Raw genomic sequence first — 19196 nt, 5'->3', positions numbered from 1 at the left:
TTAACTTAATCTTAAATTCCAGCAACCAGTCTCAACCACTTCACATCCCAGCTGCCACTTTCTGGTTTCGGTTGTTCCCTAGTCGGCCTCGAGTCAATGGCCCATCACTTCAAACACCTTCACTGCTGGAATCTCTTGCCTCCCTTTCTGCCACACTGGCTCATCAAATCCAGACCAAGATCAATCTACTCGTTCAACTTGTCTGCTCAGACGCTCGGGCTGCTGAGCCCTGAGATGGGGGACTGGGGTGGGTTAGGGGGAGATCACTCACACAGCTACATATACCAGAGCCAAGAAAAATGTGTCATTACAATTCTTCTACGTAATTCTGTTCAGTTAGCCCTCTCATTTCCCCCAATGGCTTTCTCAAAATTCTCCCTTTCTCCCCAAACCCTCCCCTACAATCACCATCTCCTTCCCCTATAATCTCAGCTAATGACTTTATCCCCCTCACCTCACTGGAAAAATTCATCAAGTGTACAGAGGCCCCAAATTCCTCACCTATCCCCCAAACACTTCTTCGTTGACACCATCTCTCCTTCCATTATTCCCATGTCAGTGGAAATTATATTCCTACTCCTACTCAAACCCTGTGACTTTACTCTATTCCCTCTAATCCTAAGGATAATGTTCAGCCAAACTCACATACCTCCTTCTTCCTGTATCACTTCTCCCTTTCTGAATTCTCCTGTGAAGCATATAACCATACTTATGTCTCTCTCATCTGGATACAACATATGCTCTACCTACTATCCTTCAAGCTTTTGGAAAAGAATGTCTGCACTGTCTCCAACTCTCTTGCAACCATTCACTCTTTGTCCTCAGCAATCTGGCTGTGTCTCCCCCACAGAGACTCCACTGACGTTCTTCTGTTGAAGACACTCCATCATCTCCTCGATGCTCTGCCCTTACGTCAGTTGACCTATTTTGAGACATTTGACACTGCTTACCACTGTCTCTTAAGACTTCTCAGTTTTCATTTAACAACATCTACTGGACACCTACTTTCTGACAAGAACTGGGGATAAAATGATGAGCCTGGCACAGTCAAGCCCTCGAGGAACTTAGAATCAGGTGGAGGAAGCTTCTACAATCATACTCTTCTTTCAACCTCTCAGATCAATCCCTTTCTCTACTCAATGCTTAGAGACTCATACTCCCTCAGGACTCCTTTCTTTGCTCTTCTCACAACCATCCTGGGATTACCATGTTCACACTGCCTACTCACTGATGATGACAAAATACAGATCTCTAGCTTCGAAGTCTATCCTGAGCTCTGGACCCATTCACTCTCTATGAAAAGATACCAGTACTTCAATATCTCACTATCTTGATAGTATCCTCTGATGCACAAAAGTACTGAATTTTGATGAAGTCAAATTATCTATTTTTTCTTTGTTTGTTTGTGCTTTGGGTATCATATTTAAGAGACTGTTGCCTAGGGACACCTGGGTGGCTCGGTCATTAAGCATCTGCCTTTGGCTCAGGTCACGATCCCAGCACACTGGGATCCAGCCCTGCATTGGGCTCCCTGCTCAGCGGGAAGTCTGCTTCTACCTCTCCCACTCCCCTGCTTCTGTTCCCTCTCTTCCTGTGTGTCTCTCTCTGTCAAATAAATAAATAAAATCTTTGGGAAAAAAAAAGAAGAAGAAGAAAGAAACTGTTGCCTAATATAAAGTCATGAATATTAACACCTATTTTTTTTCAAACAGTTGTGTGCTTTCAGTTTTGGTTTTTTTTTATGTTTTTTTTGTTTTTTTTTGCTTTCAGCTTTTAGATTTAGGTCCTTAATCCATGAAAACCATCATTCTCAAAAGCTAAGCATTTCACTTGCAATATCTAAGGGTTTTTTAAATTCTGAGACCCTGGCTTTCAATATGACAAAGCAGAAAACCTTTGCTGGCAGAGTTTATACTATAAACTATGGCATACAGGAAGTGGCAGGTGATGGCGTAAGTGTGGTTCTCCCACAACAATCAAGAGGACATAAAAAATGGGGTGAGGTGGGAATACAGAGAGAAAGAGGAGGTAGAAAATAGGTAGAAGTTTAGAATTCTTACCTCTTATCCCATCTGAAGCTAAGTCTTGGGATGAGAAAGGGTAAGAAAAATCTCTAGTATGTCTGTGGGGAAGGACCCAGAAGAGAAGATAACCATCTTTCCCTTTTCTAAGTTATAGTTCAGGGAACTGCAAGTTTTTAGCAAAACCTTATACCTACCACTATATCAGTGTTAAGAGCCAATGACATGCCCAGACCGTATTCCTGAAAAGCTGCCTCAGAGACCCAAGCACACCAGCATGGCATAGAAACAGTTAAGAAGTTTACTTTGGGCCAGGACACCCAAAAGAGCCTCGAATCAAGGCAGATCCAGCACACACAGACCTGTTGACCAGAGGTCATGGTAGTAGCGGGGACATCAGCCTCAGACGCAACAGAGCAGACGGTACCATTCGAGACTAAGCCAGTCAAGGCACAGGTTAGCAATGGCCAAGGACAGAGAATGGCCCAAAGACAAGATGCCCCTCCTCAGTGCCAGGGAAAATTATATCACTTCTACCAATACTCTCCACCCCAGGAAAAAAAAAAAGAAAAAAAAAAGTAGAGAACTATGTGGGAAAAACTGAATTTATCCAAAGGACTGATTATTTACCTAAGGATCTGAGTAAACCTGGAATTAATTAAGCTAAACCAGAAGCTACTGACTTTATCCTAAATTGGCAAAATTGTCCTCTACTACCTTGTAGAAATAAGAAGCTCCAGAGCTAAGGAAATTTTAGTTATAGAGAGATAACTACATTTCGTAGTTGACAAAATTTATGCCTGCTATACAACAGTTGGGCTTCGGCTACACAAAAAGTAAAATGTAAACCCCCTGTCCACGTGATCTACCTCTCCAAAGGTACAACATCCAGACTAAGCATGGACAACCATAATCACCCTGGTTTCCTTCCATTCCTAAAATACGCCAAGGTCTTTCCTATATTAGAGATCTCCACATGCTGTTTCCTTCATTTGTGCTCCCATGGGTCTTCATAGAGGTTACCCCAAAGCAAACTTTAGCTTCCATTTAAATGTTTCTTCCTTAAAGAGGCCTTCTCTGACATCCTAAATAAAGTAGCACAGCACCTATGATTTCCAACTAGAACAGTCCTCAAAATCTCACATGCCCACTAGAATAAAAGCTCTGTTCTTGCCTGTCTTGTTCACCAACTACCCCAGTATCTGGTCCATGACAGGTGGTCAATGAGGAACTAATGAATCAGAGTAAAGTGTGATAGACAAAATAAACTTTAAAATCTTCTGACAAATCCATGTATTAAAGAACTTAAAAAATTAAAAGTAGACAACCACCATATTCCAATTTGGAAATCAAAGTAAAAAGAAAGATCATACATAAATAAGTTTCTATTTTTATTTTTAAAACAATGTAATTATAGAGTCTTAGAAAATGGTTATATGAAATTATAGAGAAACTTCTTCAGGCTAAAGCCTCTTAAAACCGAAACACAAAACAGAAACAAGTCCAACAAACCATCAAGATGAGTTTCTTTGAAAATAATAATAGTAATAATAATAAATATTAAAATAATTAGGTGCACAGGAATAAAACTGAGCCTACAAAAACTTTACTGAGGAATAAAAGAAACTGTCTAAACATAATGGGAGATGCTCCACACTCTTTTCATGGTTAAACAATAATGTAAAATATCAATTCTCCTTACATGAATCTATAAACCTACTACAACTTCAAGGAGAATACAAAAGGATGGGGGCACTTGGGTGGCTCAGTGGGTTAAGCCTTTGCCTTCCGCTCAGGTCATGACCTCAGGGTCCTGGGATTGAGCCCCGCATCAGGCTCTCAGATCAGCAGGGAGTCTGCTTCCCCCTCTCTGTGCCTACTTGTGATCTCTCTCTCTGTCAAATAAGTAAATAAAATCTTTTAAAAAAAAAGAATACAAAAGGATGTATTTTTTAAAGTTAATCCTAATCAATATTAGATATACTGAAATATAAATAACAATATAAGTTCCAGTTTTCCAAATGAAGAGCTAGATTCAAGCCAACTCTTCTTATGAAAACAAATAAAAACACAAGGTGAAACATAAAAAACAAATTCTTTGCCACTAAGAGTTAATATAGTAAGGAAATTAGCCAACTAAATCTATAAGAGAAAACCAGCAATCTAGAGTAAGTTAGCATTGGAGCTGCTTTTGATGAGGACATTTGATCATGAGGGAAAATGTACATTTTTGTTTGATGGTGTCATGGGGTACTAGAAACCTAATTCAAAGCATGGAACCCATGCACAATGATGAGCCTACTAAGAGAGTGTCCCCACAATAACCTGTAACTCTAAAGGGCAACACCCTCAGGGTAACAGTCATCAGAAAGTAAACCAACGCCTGAAGTCTTATAACCAAGATTTGCATCGTTTGATGGCCCAGGAAACTGAAAACCTTGGATGATGTGGCACCTTGCCTGACCCTGGGCACCTACAGAATGAAGCACAAAAAGAAAAAAAGTTGGAAAACACAAAAAGAGTAAGAAACACAGAAGATAAAGTGAAGGAAGATAGAACAGGGTAGAGACAGTATTGGAAGAGGTAATAGTTGCAAATGTTCTAGAACCTGCAAAGATGTCCATCTCTAGATTCAAAAATTGCAAATAATAACCAACCAATAGAGGATACTGGTAAAGCCATTAAACTGGTCCACTGAAGAGACCAGCTATCTGGTGAGCTGCCCCACCTCATCTCTTGCCATTTCTTCTGTCTCTCCCTCCCTCCCCAGCAGACCCACATAAACACACTCTCTGGCCACAGTGAAGTACGACACAGTTACCTAACACTGACTATTCTGATCAGGCTTTTTTGGTTTAAAAAGAAGACATTTCGACCAGTTCTGAAAGTAGAGAGAAGGATATTATAAAAAGACACATGCATTAGAAATAAAACTAAACTTGGAAAGCCATTTTTCTGACCAAGTCACATCATGGGTTTCTGGCCAGCATTTAGACTGGACATGGCTGGGTACTTGCCCAAAAGGCAGTCAGTCAGCAGTAGCCTGTGGAACAAGAGATGAAGGTCACAGGGTACAAAACACGACAGTCCAAAAGAGCTGGGAGCATAGATCATGATTAAGATCAATGGTAGAGCTCCAGGTAACTCAGCAAAAAGCATGTTGGTCAACACAACAATTTGGCTGAAATGACAGTTAAAAATATCCCTGTACCAATAGTAATTTCTTAATTTTGATAAATGTATTGCAGCTATGTAAGATGTTATCATAGGTAAAGATGGGTGAAGGGAACTCTGTAGTATCTTTACACCTCTTCTATATATCTAAAATTCTTTCTAAAGAAAAGTTATGTCAAAACAAATTATTTATAAATAAAACTATTTCAAAATAAAAATTTTAAAAGTGGACAAATTGAACACATCTAGTCATTGTTTTTTTCAACTTTTAGTATCGTAAATACATCATGGAGTGCTTCTATGAGCCTAGATACATATTTTTAAGCATTTTTCTTTCATATTTCAGATTTTTCAGGTCTTATCCTACTCTAAAATTCAAACGGGTGGCTGAGTCACATGGGCATCTGACTCCTGAATTCAGCTCAGATCATGATCTCAGGGTAATGAGATCAAGCCCTGAGCCCCGGCTCAGTGCTGGGTGTGGAGCCTGTTTAAGACTTTCTCTCCCCCTAGGGGCGCCTGGGTGGCTCAGTGGGTTAAAGCCGCTGCCTCAGTTGAGCTCTCTATCTCTCTCTCTCTCCAAAAATAAAATAAAATTCAAAGTCATTTTTTTCCAGAGTCCTGGGATCAAGCCCCACATCGAGCTCTCTGCTCAGCAGGGAGCCTACTCCCCCCGCCCCAGCCGCCTGCCTCTCTGCCTACTTGTGATCTCTCTCAGTCTGTCAAATAAATAAATAAATAAATCTTAAAAAAAAAAAAAAAAAAAAAAGATTTCTCTCCCCCTCGGGGCACCTAGGTGGCTCAGTTGGTTAAGCTGCTGCCTTTGGCTCAGGTCTTGATCCAGGGATCCTGGGATCAAGCCCTGTGCAGGGCTCCCTGCTCAGCAGAGAGCCTGCTTCTCCCTCTCCCTCTGACTGCTTGTGCTCTCTATCTCTGTCAAATAAGCAAATAAAAAAAAAAAAAAAAATTCTCTCCCCCTTTCTTCCCTTTGTTCCTTCCCCCTCCTCAGTTGAGCTCTCTCTCTCTCTCTCTAAAAATAAAATAAAATTCGAAGTCATTTTTTTCCAGTTTTAACTGATAGCTATAGAGAAAAATTAGGAAAGCATAGGTGTTCCATAATGAGAACCAATACGGAAAAGCAGGGATTTGGACTAGAAATAACATGAGTCTGCAGAAATAAGTTAGGAATAAATTTAAGCATCCTTTGTTGTCCCATCTGTTCTGCTTCCGAGTTCAGACAGCAAGAGTTGGGTCAGCAAGGAACACCTATAGTTGAAAATGCACAGTCATTCCAGGCTGATAGGCAGGCTATTGTTCTTATTCACACACTTTTTCATTTTTCTCTAAGAAAACGTTAAAATAAATAAAAACCATAAGAGGCAAGGAAATGGAATTTCTCAGGGCTCAGGTTTTTTACTTTTTTTTCCCATTTAAGTTTTTTCTAGTTAATTTAAAGCCAATTGTGTTTGCTTCTCTAATGTTTTCTTCACTTTTTTTTTTTTTTGGTGTTTGTATTGTATAATGAAAAAGGCAAGACAGAATATGAAATTACAGAAGACGTTCAAAGTCTATCATTCTTTACAATACTTGTTTAAAAATACCAAAAAATTGTTATTCAAAAATAATTCCATTTTATATCTGACCTAGAAAAAAACACATGAAGGTCGGGATACATACTTGCTTTAATTTGAGCCTCTTGTCACAGCTTCCCTGGAAGCTGGAAGTCCTGACACCTCTTTTCTCCCCGTAATAGACATTCCCACGGACGAACAGCTCTTCATTGATACCTCATTTTTTTTTTCATAGCTGATCGGAACTTCCACTGTGGATGGCTGGTGATTCTAGAATCTAAGATGAATCTCTCTGTGTTTCATTGGTTCTAGATGGCCCTCCAGGAATACAATTATAAAGATGACATCCTCGGCAAGAAAACTGTGGAGGGCAAATATATGTAAAGGGCCATTTTACGTATCTGCCCCGTGGATCTTCAAAGTAGTCTTACCTCAGGGCACCTGGGTGGCTCAGTCAATTGCATCAGACACTTGATTCAGGGGCTGGGATCTCAGGGTCATGAGGAGCCTGCTTGGGATGCTCTCTCTGCCTCTGCCCCTCCCCCCAACCCCGTTCACACACACATGCTCTTTCTTGCACTCTCTCAAAAAAAGGAGTCTTACCCCCAACTGTGCTTCTGACAGTGTGTACTATAGAACACAGAGACTCCAGTGACACTGTCACGCTTGTCCTTAGCACAAACACAAGAACTTCTAATTTCAACAGAAAGACCAAACAGATGACCCCTCCTGTAGATGTAACTCATTTGCCTGTGTCTTATACCACTGCCAGTAAGTTGCTGGTAGCAGCTTAATCTAAAGATCCATTGAAATCATTTGAGCATTTGATATTTCTTTATAACTCCCAGACTTTCCCCCAGAAACTGAGGATGTGTTTTCAGTTTCCTTCTGTTCTCCTGACTGGCGATAAACACTGCAGCATGAAGATATTGCCTTATAAGCTGTCAGTGCCCCCCCTCCTCCCAGCCAAGAGACATATTCTAAAACTACAATCATTACATAAAATCTCAAAGGGAACTAGACTTAGCAAATGTCTCAAAGTAGAAAACATGAAACATAATGAGAGTTCTCAAAGGGAACTGGGTTCTAGATTTCTCAATGTAGAGAACATGAAACCACAAGCATAATTCCCAGAGGTATATTTAAGAATGTTTCCCCCCTTTCAAACTGTGCTTATTTTCTAAGAGAATACATTATCACAATAAGAGAGCACATAGCGGGGCGCCTGGGTGGCTCAGTCAGCTAAGCATCTGCCTTCAGCTCAGGTCATGACCCCAGGCTCCTGGGATTGAGCCCCATATCTGGCTCCCCGAAGCCTGCTTTTCCCTCTGCTTCCAGGCCCCACTGCTTGTGTTTTCTCTCTCTCTCAATCTCTCTCTGACAAATAAAATCTTTAAAAAAAAAAAAAAATGAGAGAGAGAGAGCACAGAGCAGGTCAGTTATTTTCTGTGGCAAATACAGCAAACACTGCTGGTTGCCAACTTCACAATTATTCCTCCTGCTCTTTCTTCCTCACTGGCCGTGCCTATCTGTATTTTAGAAGTTCAGAGAGTCAGAAAGTTCTCCTTCCTGCCTCCTCCACAGTGAGGGCACAGCATGGAACCTGTTCCTAGCTACTAAGGCCCACCTAAAAGAGCTGAAGCTGGCCGACGGGCCTTTGAAAAGGTTTTCTTTACCAACAAAGGAACACATATGGGAGGAAACTGCTGTTCTCCCACATAGCACGTAGCTGTGCCTGGATGTGACCCCTGGAACTGATGTAGCAATCTTCTGACCAAGAGGAAAGATACCACCAACTTGCTGAATGTCATACTGAGAAAAGCTCTGGGTTCCCTGAGAGTATCTCTGAGCCCTTTACCAATAACAGGAATAGCCCTGCCTCCAGGCTTCTTGTTATATAATAATTAATCTCATTTAGTTTGCACCTTTAGTCCCTTAGACTAAAGCCACTTTTATTTGGATGTTGTTGCTTAAGGGCCAAAACATCCCAACCAATACAGCTAGCAAGTACCTGTTCCTTTCACTACCTTAGAGTTAGACCACTGCTACTTAGCTGATGCCAGCCATGACCAGTGTCTATGCCTTGATCCGTTCTGGCTCATTCATGTTTTTCTTTTCTACCAAGAGCAGACTCAATGTCACTACACTCACATCTGCACTTCAGGATAAAGTCAGTTTCTTCACAACTTTTCCATGGTGAACGTGAAGGTACTTTTTGCTTCTCCAGCACACAAATATGCCTCAATTTTTAGCTTACACTTTCTTATTATTCAAATTTCAATCTCACATTAAGATCACAAGTGATCGGGATGCCTGGGTGGCTCAGTGGGTTAAAGCCTCTGCTTTTGGCTCAGGTCATCATCCCAGAGTCCTGGGATTGAGCTCTGTATCAGGCTCTCTGCTTAGCAGAGAGCCTGCTTCCTCCTCTCTCTCTGTTTGTCTCTCTGCCTTCTTGCGATCTCTCTCTGTCAAATAAATAAATAAAATTAAAAAAAAAAAATCACAAGTGATCTAAAATTTCCAAAAAGTGGGGGAGGGGGGCAAGCCTGGGTGGCTTAGTTGGTTAAGCATCCAACTCTTGTTTTCCACTCAGGTCACGATCTCGGGGTCATGAGATCAAGCCCATGTGGGGCTCTGTGCTCAGCACGGAGTCTACTTGAGATTCTCTACCTCTGCCTCTGCCCCTTTCCCTGCTCTCTCTCTCTAAGATAAATAAATAAAATCTTTAAAATTTCCAAAAAGAAGTGTGAAAGCTAGGATAAAGACTGGATTTTATAAAGAGTCATCCACATAGATCAATAAATGTAGCTGGATGGTGAGGCATCTGGGATGATGAATAACTGCGCTGTCCTTTTTACATATAAGGAAAACAAAAGATCTCAATTAAAAAACAAAGAAAAAGACAGGCATAATGAATTACATAAAGGTGAATTCAGAATCCTACCTTAGTATAGCTAATTTTTAGGAAACCTCATTTGTTTCTTGCATACTATGCTTAAAGAGATAAAAGTTCCTACAATGAGTTTTCACATTTACTCACAACATGGAAAGAACCCTTAAGCAAGAGTTGATAAAAACCTTTGTTGAATATTATTCAGCAACACAGCAAAATGAAAACTTAACCAAACTACAGAAATAGATATGAGTGGCATGTTATTTATTAGGAAGAAAAGGTTTTTAAAAGGAAAAACACATGGCGCCTGGGTGGCTCAGTGGATTAAAGCCTCTGCCTTCAGCTCAGGTCATGATCCCAGGGTCCTGGGATGGAGCCCCCCACTGGCTCTCTGCTCAGCAGGGAGCCTGCTTCCCTTCCTCTCTCTCTGCCTGCCTCTCTGCCTACTTGTGATCTCTGTCTTTCAAAAAAATAAATAAAATCTTTTAAAAAAATCAAAATTAAAAAAGAAAAACACTAGAAATCCTAAAAATTCCAGGTTCTTTTCTTGGATATAGTTTGTCTTTTACTTACTAAAAAAACATGCTCACTAAAGGGGACAAAAGATGAAAATTACAACTTTTCTGAAAATCCATGAGAATCACTAAAGTATTAGAAAAAATTTTCCTGAAAATTACAGCACAAAGGCTTGAAAAATAATCCACGATACACCAAAATTACCAATGCTGGGAGGAAAAAAAGGGAACTAGGGGATATTCATTTTTCAACCAAACTATTGTTTGGTTTTGGTTTTGTTTTTAATTAATTTATTTATTTGAGGGTGGGGGAGAGGGTGAGGGAGAGAGAGAATCCCAAGCAGACTCCCTGCTGAGACAGAACCCAATGCAGGCCTGATCCCTCAACCCTGAGATCATGGCCTAAACCGAAATCAAGAGCCAGATGCTTAACTGACTGAGCCACCCAGGCAACTCTCAACCAAATTTCTGTTTAAACCGAACCACTAACAGGTTCCTTTAACCAAAGTGTATGCTACCCTACACTCGCAAATCATGGTCTCATTTACCTTCAGGCTTTTGCATATGGTGTTCCCTTAGTATAAGGTTCTCTTCTCTCCCCACACTCAACTGGCTGATTAATGAAGTACTAATAAGCACTTGTGAACTAAAACAGATTGAAACATAGGGATGCCTGGCTGGCTCAGTCAGTAGAGCAGGCAACGCTTGGTCTCTGAGTCATGAGTTCAAGCCCCACAATGGGCATGGAGTCAACTTAAAAATAAATAAATAAAATATTGTCACAAATAAAATCTATTAAGGGGCGCCTGGGTGGCTCCATCAGTTGAGCATCTGCCTTCAGCTTGGGTCATGATCCCAGGGTGCTAGGATCATGCCCCACATCGGAGTGCCTGCTCAGTGGGAGCCTGCTTCTCCCTCTCCTCCCTGCTTTGTGCTCTCTCTCACTATCTCTGTCACTATCTGTGTCTCTCTCTCAAATAAATAAAATCTTTAAAAATAAGAAAGCAAAAATAAAATAAAATAAAATCTGTTTAAAAAAACTATTCAAATGAGAAAAATGGTGACCTAATAAAAGAAATACCAAGATTCTTAGTTCCTCATTTAGGAGCCCTTGTTTAAGAAGTTAAATATCTGACTTGTCTACAGAGAGTAATAAATTATGTCAAATGAGAACTAAACAACTTTAAAGGAAAACAAAATTCTGACCACTGTTAAATTCTTCCTAAGTTCAAATTCACTACTTATACTTGAGAAGGCAAAGTCATCCTGAGATGAAAGACTGAAAACTGATGTTCTATGTAATAGATTATTCACTGTAGCACTGCTGTAACTTCAAGGTATTAGAAGCAATTTATGTGTCCATTGAGGGAGTAGCAAAAATAATTATAGCAGATGCATACAATGAAATATGGCATAATAACCAAAAAAAATGAGCAATTAGCCAGTAAAATAAAATACATCTATTGGAAAGGAAGAAGTAAAACCATCTCCCTTTGCAGATGATCTTGTGTACAGAAAATCCTAAGGAACCCACCAAAATAATTATGAAAACTAATAAATGAGTTCCATAAGGCTAAAACACAAGATATCAATATACAATAATCAATTCTATTTCTGTAAGATGAAAAGAAGAACTTAAAAAGGAAGTTAAGGAAAGAATTCCAATTATAATAGCATCAAAAAGAATATAAGGCTCAGTAATAAACTTCTTTTAAAGATCTGTTTATTTATTTGAGAGAGAGAGAGAGAGAGAGAGAGAGACTGTGCACACATGAGTAGGGCAAGGAGGGGCAGAGGGAGAGAGGGAGAATCTCAAGCAGACTCCCTTCTGAGTGCAGAGCCCAACAGAGTCTCCATCTCACCACCCTGAGATCATGACCTGTGATCATGACCTCAGCTAAAACCGAGAGTCGGATGCTTAACGGACTGGGCCAATCAAGCACCCCCAGTAATAAACCTAATGAAAGAAATACAGAACTTTTTTTTTTCAAAGATTTTATTTATTTATTTGACAGAGAGATCACAAGTAGGCAGAGAGGCAGGCAGAGAGAGATGGGGGGGAAGCAGGCTCCCCACTGAGCAGAGAGCCTGATGCAGGGCTCGATCCCAGGACCCTAAGATCACAACCCAAGCCAAAGGCAGAGGCCCAACCCACTGAGCCACCCAGGTGCCCAGAAGTACAGAAGTTCTACTCTGAAAAGACAACAGGGCTGAGAGCAATTTTTGAAGACCTAAACAACTGAAAAAAACATTTCATGCTCATGAGTCGGAGATGTGATATCATTAAAATGGCGCTCCCCAAACTGATTCAACCCAATCCCAATAAAAATTCCAGCCAGAATCTGTGCAGCTATTAACCACTTGACCCTGAAATTCATTTTAATAGTCAAGGGACTCTGAAAACCAAACAAACTTGAAAAAGAACAAAGTTTGAGGACTCACACTTTCCAATTTCAAAATCTACTACAAAGTTACAGTAATCAAAATAGTGTGGTACTAGCACAAAGAGAGATATGTGAGCAAGTGGAGAAGAACTCAAGAGTTCAAAAATAAATCCTCACATTTAGGTCAATTAATTTTTGAAAGGGTATGAAGACAATTAAATGGGGAAAGAAATAGACTTTTGAACAAATGGATATTCACAGGCAGAAGAATGAAAGTAGATTCCTTCCTCATTCCATATACAAAAATCAACTCAAAATCCATTTTGAAACCTAAAACATAAAAGAACTAAATACAAAAAGACCTAAATGTAAAAGCTAACAATCTTAGAAGAAAACATAGGTGTAAATCTTCATGACCTCCAGTTAGACAATGGTTTCTTAGACATGGTACCAAAAGCACAAGCAACAAAAGAAAACATTAATAAACTGGACACCAAATTTTAGAATTTTTGTGCTTCAAAAGACACCATCAAAGAAGTGAACAAACAACAACAGAATAGTAGAAAACACTTCCAAATCATGTATCTGATAAGGGATTTGTGACTAGAATATATAAAGAACTGTAACAACCCAACAATGAAGAGGAGAAATAATCCAACTTAGAAATGGGAAAAGGAGGGGCACCTGGGTGGCTCAGTCAGTTAAGCATCGAACTCCTGATTTCAGCTCAGGTCATGATCTCGGGGCTGGTGGAGAGGGGGGAGTGGGTGGTGGTCTCATGAGATCGAGTCCTATATCCAGCTCATCGCGCAATCTGCTTGTTCCTCTCCCTCTGCTCCTCCTCTCACTCGCTTGCTCTCAAATAAATAAAGAAATAAAATCTTTCTTAAAAAAATAGGAAAAGGAAATGAATAGACATTTCTCCAAGAAAAGATAGACAAACGGCCAATGAGCACATGAAAAGATATTCCGCATCATTAGCCACCAAGGAAATGCAAATCAAAACCAAAACGAGCTACCATTGCACCCCAGAAAATAACATGTGTTGCAGAGGATGCAGAGAAATTGTATCCCTCATATGCTGCTAATAAGAATTAAAACGGTGCAGCTCTGTGGAAAACAGTTTGGCAGTTTCTCAAGATTAAAAAACTTTTTTTTTTTTTTTTTCAAAAGGTTAAACAGCAATTCCATTCCTAGGTATATACCCAAGAGGACTGAAAACATGTTTCCACACAAAAACTTGTACAAGAATGTTCATAATAGCATTATTCACAACAGCCAAAAAGTGAAAATAACCCAAATGTCCACGATAAATGGATTAAAAAATGAGACAGCCATACAACGAATACTATTTAGCCATGAAAAGAAATGAAATACTGATCCATGCTATAACATAAATGAATCCTTACAACATTATCCTAAGTGAAAGAAGCCAGTCACAAAAGACCACGTATCATTCCATCTAAACAAAACATTCAGCAAAGACAAATATAAACACACAAGGCAGGAAGTATGTATTACTTTTCCAAATCATTTTTTTAAGACTATGAGGTTCTTTTATTTGTATGCTATGTCTTTCTAAATCCTAAAATTCTTCTTCTGTAATATTTTTAAAAGCACTTGAAAACATAAAAGCATGCAATGGATCAAAGAGAAATGACCTGGAATTTTAAAACAGCTAAGGAAAACTCATAAATGTCAAAGCCAGAAAACTGATCTGTCTTTGTTGAATATCATCAAATGACCAAAATTCCCTTCAGTTAAATTCTGGCTTCCTTTTGAAATGGAAATTACTCATAAATTTAAACTTTAATTTGCAAAATAACTGTATCTTTTATAAAGCAATCATCAATGTTACATATAGAATTGTTGAGTCACTATATGGTACACCTGAAAGTAATATAACACTCTATGCTAACTGTACTGGCAATTAAAATAAACTAAATCATCAGTGTGAAGCTGAAACTCACTATACCTTACATCACAAAAGTTTAAACTAAATGCAACAATACTTAACATATTTCTTGGGATAGCAGCAATAGAATAACTTTGGGGTCGAATACAGGGGCTTGAATCTCAGCCTGCTGTTTACCAGCGGGGCGACCGTCAACAATGTCCTTGGTCTCTGTGAGCTTTAGTTCCCTCTTCCATCAAACCAGGAATTATAATACCTACTTTGGTTTAAAAAAAGAAATACTCCGTTTACTTACTAAATGGGGGGAAGAAGAGTAGTGTTTGGAAAATGTCACTCCTTAAACTTATAGATAACATTTAGGGGTGCCTGGGTGGCTCAGTTGGTTAATCAGCTGCCTTTGGCTCAGGTCATCATCTCAGGGTCCTGGGATCTTGCCCCACATCGGGCTCCCAGCTCAGTTGGGAGTAGGCTTCTCCCTCTGCCCCTCCCCTGCGCTTGTTTTTTCTCTGTCAAATGAATAAGTAAAAACTTAAAAAAAAAAAAAATTACCTGTACCATCTGAAATTTTTTTACAACTTATATGTAATTTTAAAACATAATGAGGATTTAAAAAATAAAAGCATCTACTTTTTGGGATCTTACGGAGCCCTTCTGTAAGTCATTTATAGATAGGAGACTCAGTTACAGATGACTTCCTCACTACTTCCATAGGCTTTCCAACTTTTGAATTTAGATGAATAAAACTTGGGAAGAAGCAAAGTTAAACACTGATTTTTCTGAAAGCTATGGTTATCACAAAAGAGATAATCGGGGCAATAAAACTAAGCTTTGAAACCACTTTCCTCAAAACATACCAAAGAATTTAATCTCAAGGGAAAAAATGTCCACATGTTTCTGGATGCTAATTCACTTTATTCTAAAATTTTAGTATCTGGGGTTCGGTTTTCATGGGGGTTTTTTTGTTTGTTTGTTTGTTTGTTTTTTGCAATGTAAAATGATAATACCATCAAGTGAAAAGGAAATTTGGTACCTTAATTTTTTTTACCAACAAGACAAATTCAGGATTCAGTTTAAAGAATATTTTTCAGTGAAAAACAACACACAAATATAAATAATGATACATTTATCTAGCAAATAAGATAAAATATAATCTGCATCTTCTTTGCTTTGAGAGTACACTGAGATAGATGAATGTAATTTAACTAATTTACGTTACCACTTCATACTTCGCAGTATATTGTAAGAATTAAGAACATTCTCTTCCATGTTCTAAGAGATGAATAAAGTGAATGTCAGGAAGTAAAGTAGTTTTGCAAGTCAAAAAGGTGCCATTTTAAAACCACCAAGGTACACCGGGACTAGTAAAGCTGGGAACGAGGCCTTCGGTACCTTTTCTTAAGCACTGAGTCATTAGAATGAAACAGGTGCCTAACCTACCCGTAGGAGCGTATGACTTTTCCATTCCTCAAGTATGTGCAAGTATAAAATTAACCCTCATGAAACTTAGACGTTTACAAAGCCTACTCTGGGCCACTTAATACCTATATTACGGAGAATATGCTGGAGTCTTATTATTGCACTTCTAGAGTGTCTTTGTTTTTAGACCGTATTTCTAAAGAGGGGAAGCACGGTCAGTAAATCTTAGAAAACTGCAATGACTCACGATAACTATTATTTTGACATTGATGAGTGGTTGCATGGGGTAAAATTTAAAACTTCATTTTTTTATTAAGGCTAGTGGACAAGGGATTCCCCAGCTCCCACGCTTTCTCCCTTCCAGTTCCTGCAAGCCACCTCCGGATAACATTTCCGTGCTTCATTCCGCGAAGGCAGAGCCAAGCCCACACACGCGCCTTCAACCGCCGCTTCACGGTCTCGGCGCCCCTCGCTCTGCCCCGCGCCCCGTAGGGACGCCAGACGACGGGCCGGCGGGGTGCTGGGCCGCCACCCCGCCCGAGGGCGTGCGGGCGGAAACAAGGGACACCAGTGACTCACGCGGCCTGGCCAGCCGCCAGACCGCACCACCTTCACTGCTGCGGGGCCCGGGGATCCGCCTCTCAGCGCCCCTACGGGGGGGGGGGGCAAGCTCCTCCCCCCGCAAGCCCCCTTCCCGAGCTGGCCCCCTCCCCACACTAGCCCCCTCCCCAGATCGAGGTCGGGGGCGCGCACAGACCTGAGACACCGCCTCCCTGTAGATCCGGCCAGTCCTGGGAGGCCTCGCCCCTCCCTCCCCGGCCGGCGCGAGCATGCGCACTGAGCCCTCCCGCGTCAGCGCGCCCCCGAGCGCCCCTGCAGGCACGCGCCGCCGCCTGGGAGGCCGGGCGAGGCCGCGGCAGAGGCGGAGGCCCGGCTCCCTGGGCGGCGCGCACCGCCCCCCTCACCCCCCCTCCCCCGCGAAGCCCTGCCATTCACAAGCGACTTGCGCCCGCGGCCCCCAAAGTCCGTCCTCCCCGTTAGGCGGCGGGCGCCGGAGGGGAGGGGACAGCCCAGGGGGCAGGAAACTGCAGCTAAAAAGAGCAGCGGGCGGCGGGTCCTTTCTCCCTCCCTGCGTTCCCGGCCTCTGCGAGTACCTCCGCTCTGCGGCCTCCGCCCCGCCGCCATGTACCGCTGCTTGGGCGAAGCGCTGCTGCTGTGCCGCGCGGGGCCCGCCGCCTTAGTCTCCGCGGCGGCCGATTCGGCCGCGCTGCTGGGCCGGGCCCGCGGGCAACCCGCCGCCGCCGCCCCGCAGCCGGGGCTCGCGCCGCCCACCCGGCGACACTACAGCGAGGCGGCGGCCGACCGCGAGGATGACCCTAACTTCTTCAAGATGGTGGAGGGCTTCTTCGACCGCGGCGCCAGCATCGTGGAGGACAAGTTGGTAGAGGACCTCAAGACCCGGGAGAGCGAGGAGCAGAAGCGGAACCGGGTGCGCGGCATCCTGCGGATCATCAAGCCCTGCAACCATGTGCTGAGCCTTTCCTTCCCCATCCGGCGCGACGACGGCTCCTGGGAGGTCATCGAAGGCTACCGGGCCCAGCACAGCCAGCACCGCACGCCCTGCAAGGGAGGTGAGCGCCGGCCGAGCCCCTCGCGCCCTCCCTCGCCGTCCTGCCCTGCCGGGATGGGCACTAGCCCCCACCCACCCTCGCCCCGGCCCCAGCCGCGGATGTGTCAGGTTCGCGCGGACAGTGATTTTTCCTCCCGAAACCGCCACGTAGTGGTCCCATCTTCTGCCCCGTGACCCATCATCCCCGGCCCCTGCCTGTGGATGTTGCATGCAGAATAGATGCTGCACGGCTCTTCCTTCGGTCCTAGTGTAGGTGACACCTAGGGTGGGTCCTGACGAAATGCACTTCTAGAAATGGGAATGCCTAGCCCATCTGACTGTGCCTTTGCAAGTTTTTGTGAGTTTCTATGACTCACTCGATCACGAACTATGAAATAATTATTTCCGGGTTTTTTTCCTCCACTCATTTTTACACCAATGGCAAATGCTACAGAAACATACAAAGTGAATTGCCTTTTACGTTTGAAATCTAGACAGTTTTGCTAACCAAATGATTTTACTAATTACACATTGGTCTTTTAAATCACGTCATTTTTCTGACCTTGACACTTATGTTTTGCACACACCAAAGAAAAAGAAAGAAAAGTAATGCAAGAGCGACGTAACATCTCCGACAAACAAACACTGGGCGCCCTGACAGTAAATCTAAAGGGTGTAGAATGCAGGACGGCCCGCCAGCCAATGGAATGAAATAGCCCTGGGGGTGTGTACTGGTCCTGGCTAGCACCAGATTTGAGCTTGGGGAAAAGATAAAGTACTGAAGAAAGGAGTTGAATCGGTTACAATTTGGTAGTCCCAAGTTATCCTGTACTTAATTTTTTTTTTCTTCTGCGCTTACATTTTTGAGATTTGGCTTCCTTCGAGCAAATATAAACTTTAAAAAATTTTTCCCCTGTACATGGCACAGTACATCTTCTAAAAGTGCTTAAGCATAACCTAGAAAAAGGGCACAACCACTTTTTTTCTATTTGAAAAAAAAAAAGATGTTGAGTAAAGGACCCAGGGAGTTGAAGTCTTGCTGGAGGTTGCTTGGCAAATAAGCACAGAGAGGGTGTCGGGCTGGACCGTTTCTCTCCATGAGCCTGGTACAGTATTCAGTATATGAGCTGACTTCTAAGGATAGTTTTTAGAAATCTCTCTTCTGGAAAAATTGGAGCTCTGCTGGCATTTCCAAACTGGGAACAAAGGTTGTCTGAACCTGTTTAATGATTTACCTGTTAAATTTTGCATTGACGCCACCCTCTTCTAGGACACACCTTTAGAGCTTAATACCCTCTAGCTCTCGTTGCTCTTCTCAAACTAATATTTGAACCAGTTTGACCTTTAATTTCCCTTTGCACCTCCAAATTACATAAAAGTTAGTCTCCTACATCACCTTCCTTCTTCCTACCACTCCCTTACTCTCTAAACCAAGAATACAAGTTTAGGCTCCCAAGAAAAGCAAGCAAGGACGTTGGAGGAAGAGAAGTTAGCAAATTTTAAGTTGCTATGTTTCTTTAAAGTGGCCATCTAGTTTATATTACTGTCCTCTTGGCAGTATATTCCAGTCACTTAAAAGATAAGCAAGTAAACCATTATAGATATTTTTCTTCAGGGTCTGATTTCGTTTCCTTGAAGTTCTTTATATTCCGAGTCCTCTCCTATCTTTATCACAACTCTACAAACTCACTAAAGCAA

The 19196-nt window shown here is 41.8% G+C and overlaps 2 protein-coding genes across 2 annotated transcripts in view; one reads left to right on the top strand and one right to left on the bottom strand.

Moving 5' to 3' along the window:
- The window catches only part of LOC111145261 (family with sequence similarity 35 member A), an 87276-nt gene extending 70593 nt beyond the window's left edge, over positions 1 to 16683 (bottom strand). The window contains exon 1 of the mRNA XM_022500059.1: positions 16647 to 16683. The gene's annotated coding sequence lies outside the window, so the exon portion shown is untranslated. The remainder of the gene's footprint in view (positions 1 to 16646) is intronic.
- Positions 16684 to 16926: 243 nt separating this feature from the next.
- LOC111144792 (glutamate dehydrogenase 1) overlaps positions 16927 to 19196 on the top strand; it is a 36963-nt gene continuing 34693 nt past the window's right edge. Inside the window, exon 1 of the mRNA XM_022499256.1 lies at positions 16927 to 17520. Within this exon, the coding sequence (XP_022354964.1) occupies positions 17073 to 17520 (448 nt within the window). The 5' untranslated portion in view covers positions 16927 to 17072. The remainder of the gene's footprint in view (positions 17521 to 19196) is intronic.

The sequence above is a fragment of the Enhydra lutris genome, unplaced genomic scaffold (genome assembly GCF_002288905.1).
Source record: "Enhydra lutris kenyoni isolate GAN:26980312 unplaced genomic scaffold, ASM228890v2 scaffoldscaffold12, whole genome shotgun sequence".
NCBI classification, from domain to species: domain Eukaryota; kingdom Metazoa; phylum Chordata; class Mammalia; order Carnivora; family Mustelidae; genus Enhydra; species Enhydra lutris.
This window is presented reverse-complemented; position numbering and strand designations above follow the sequence as displayed.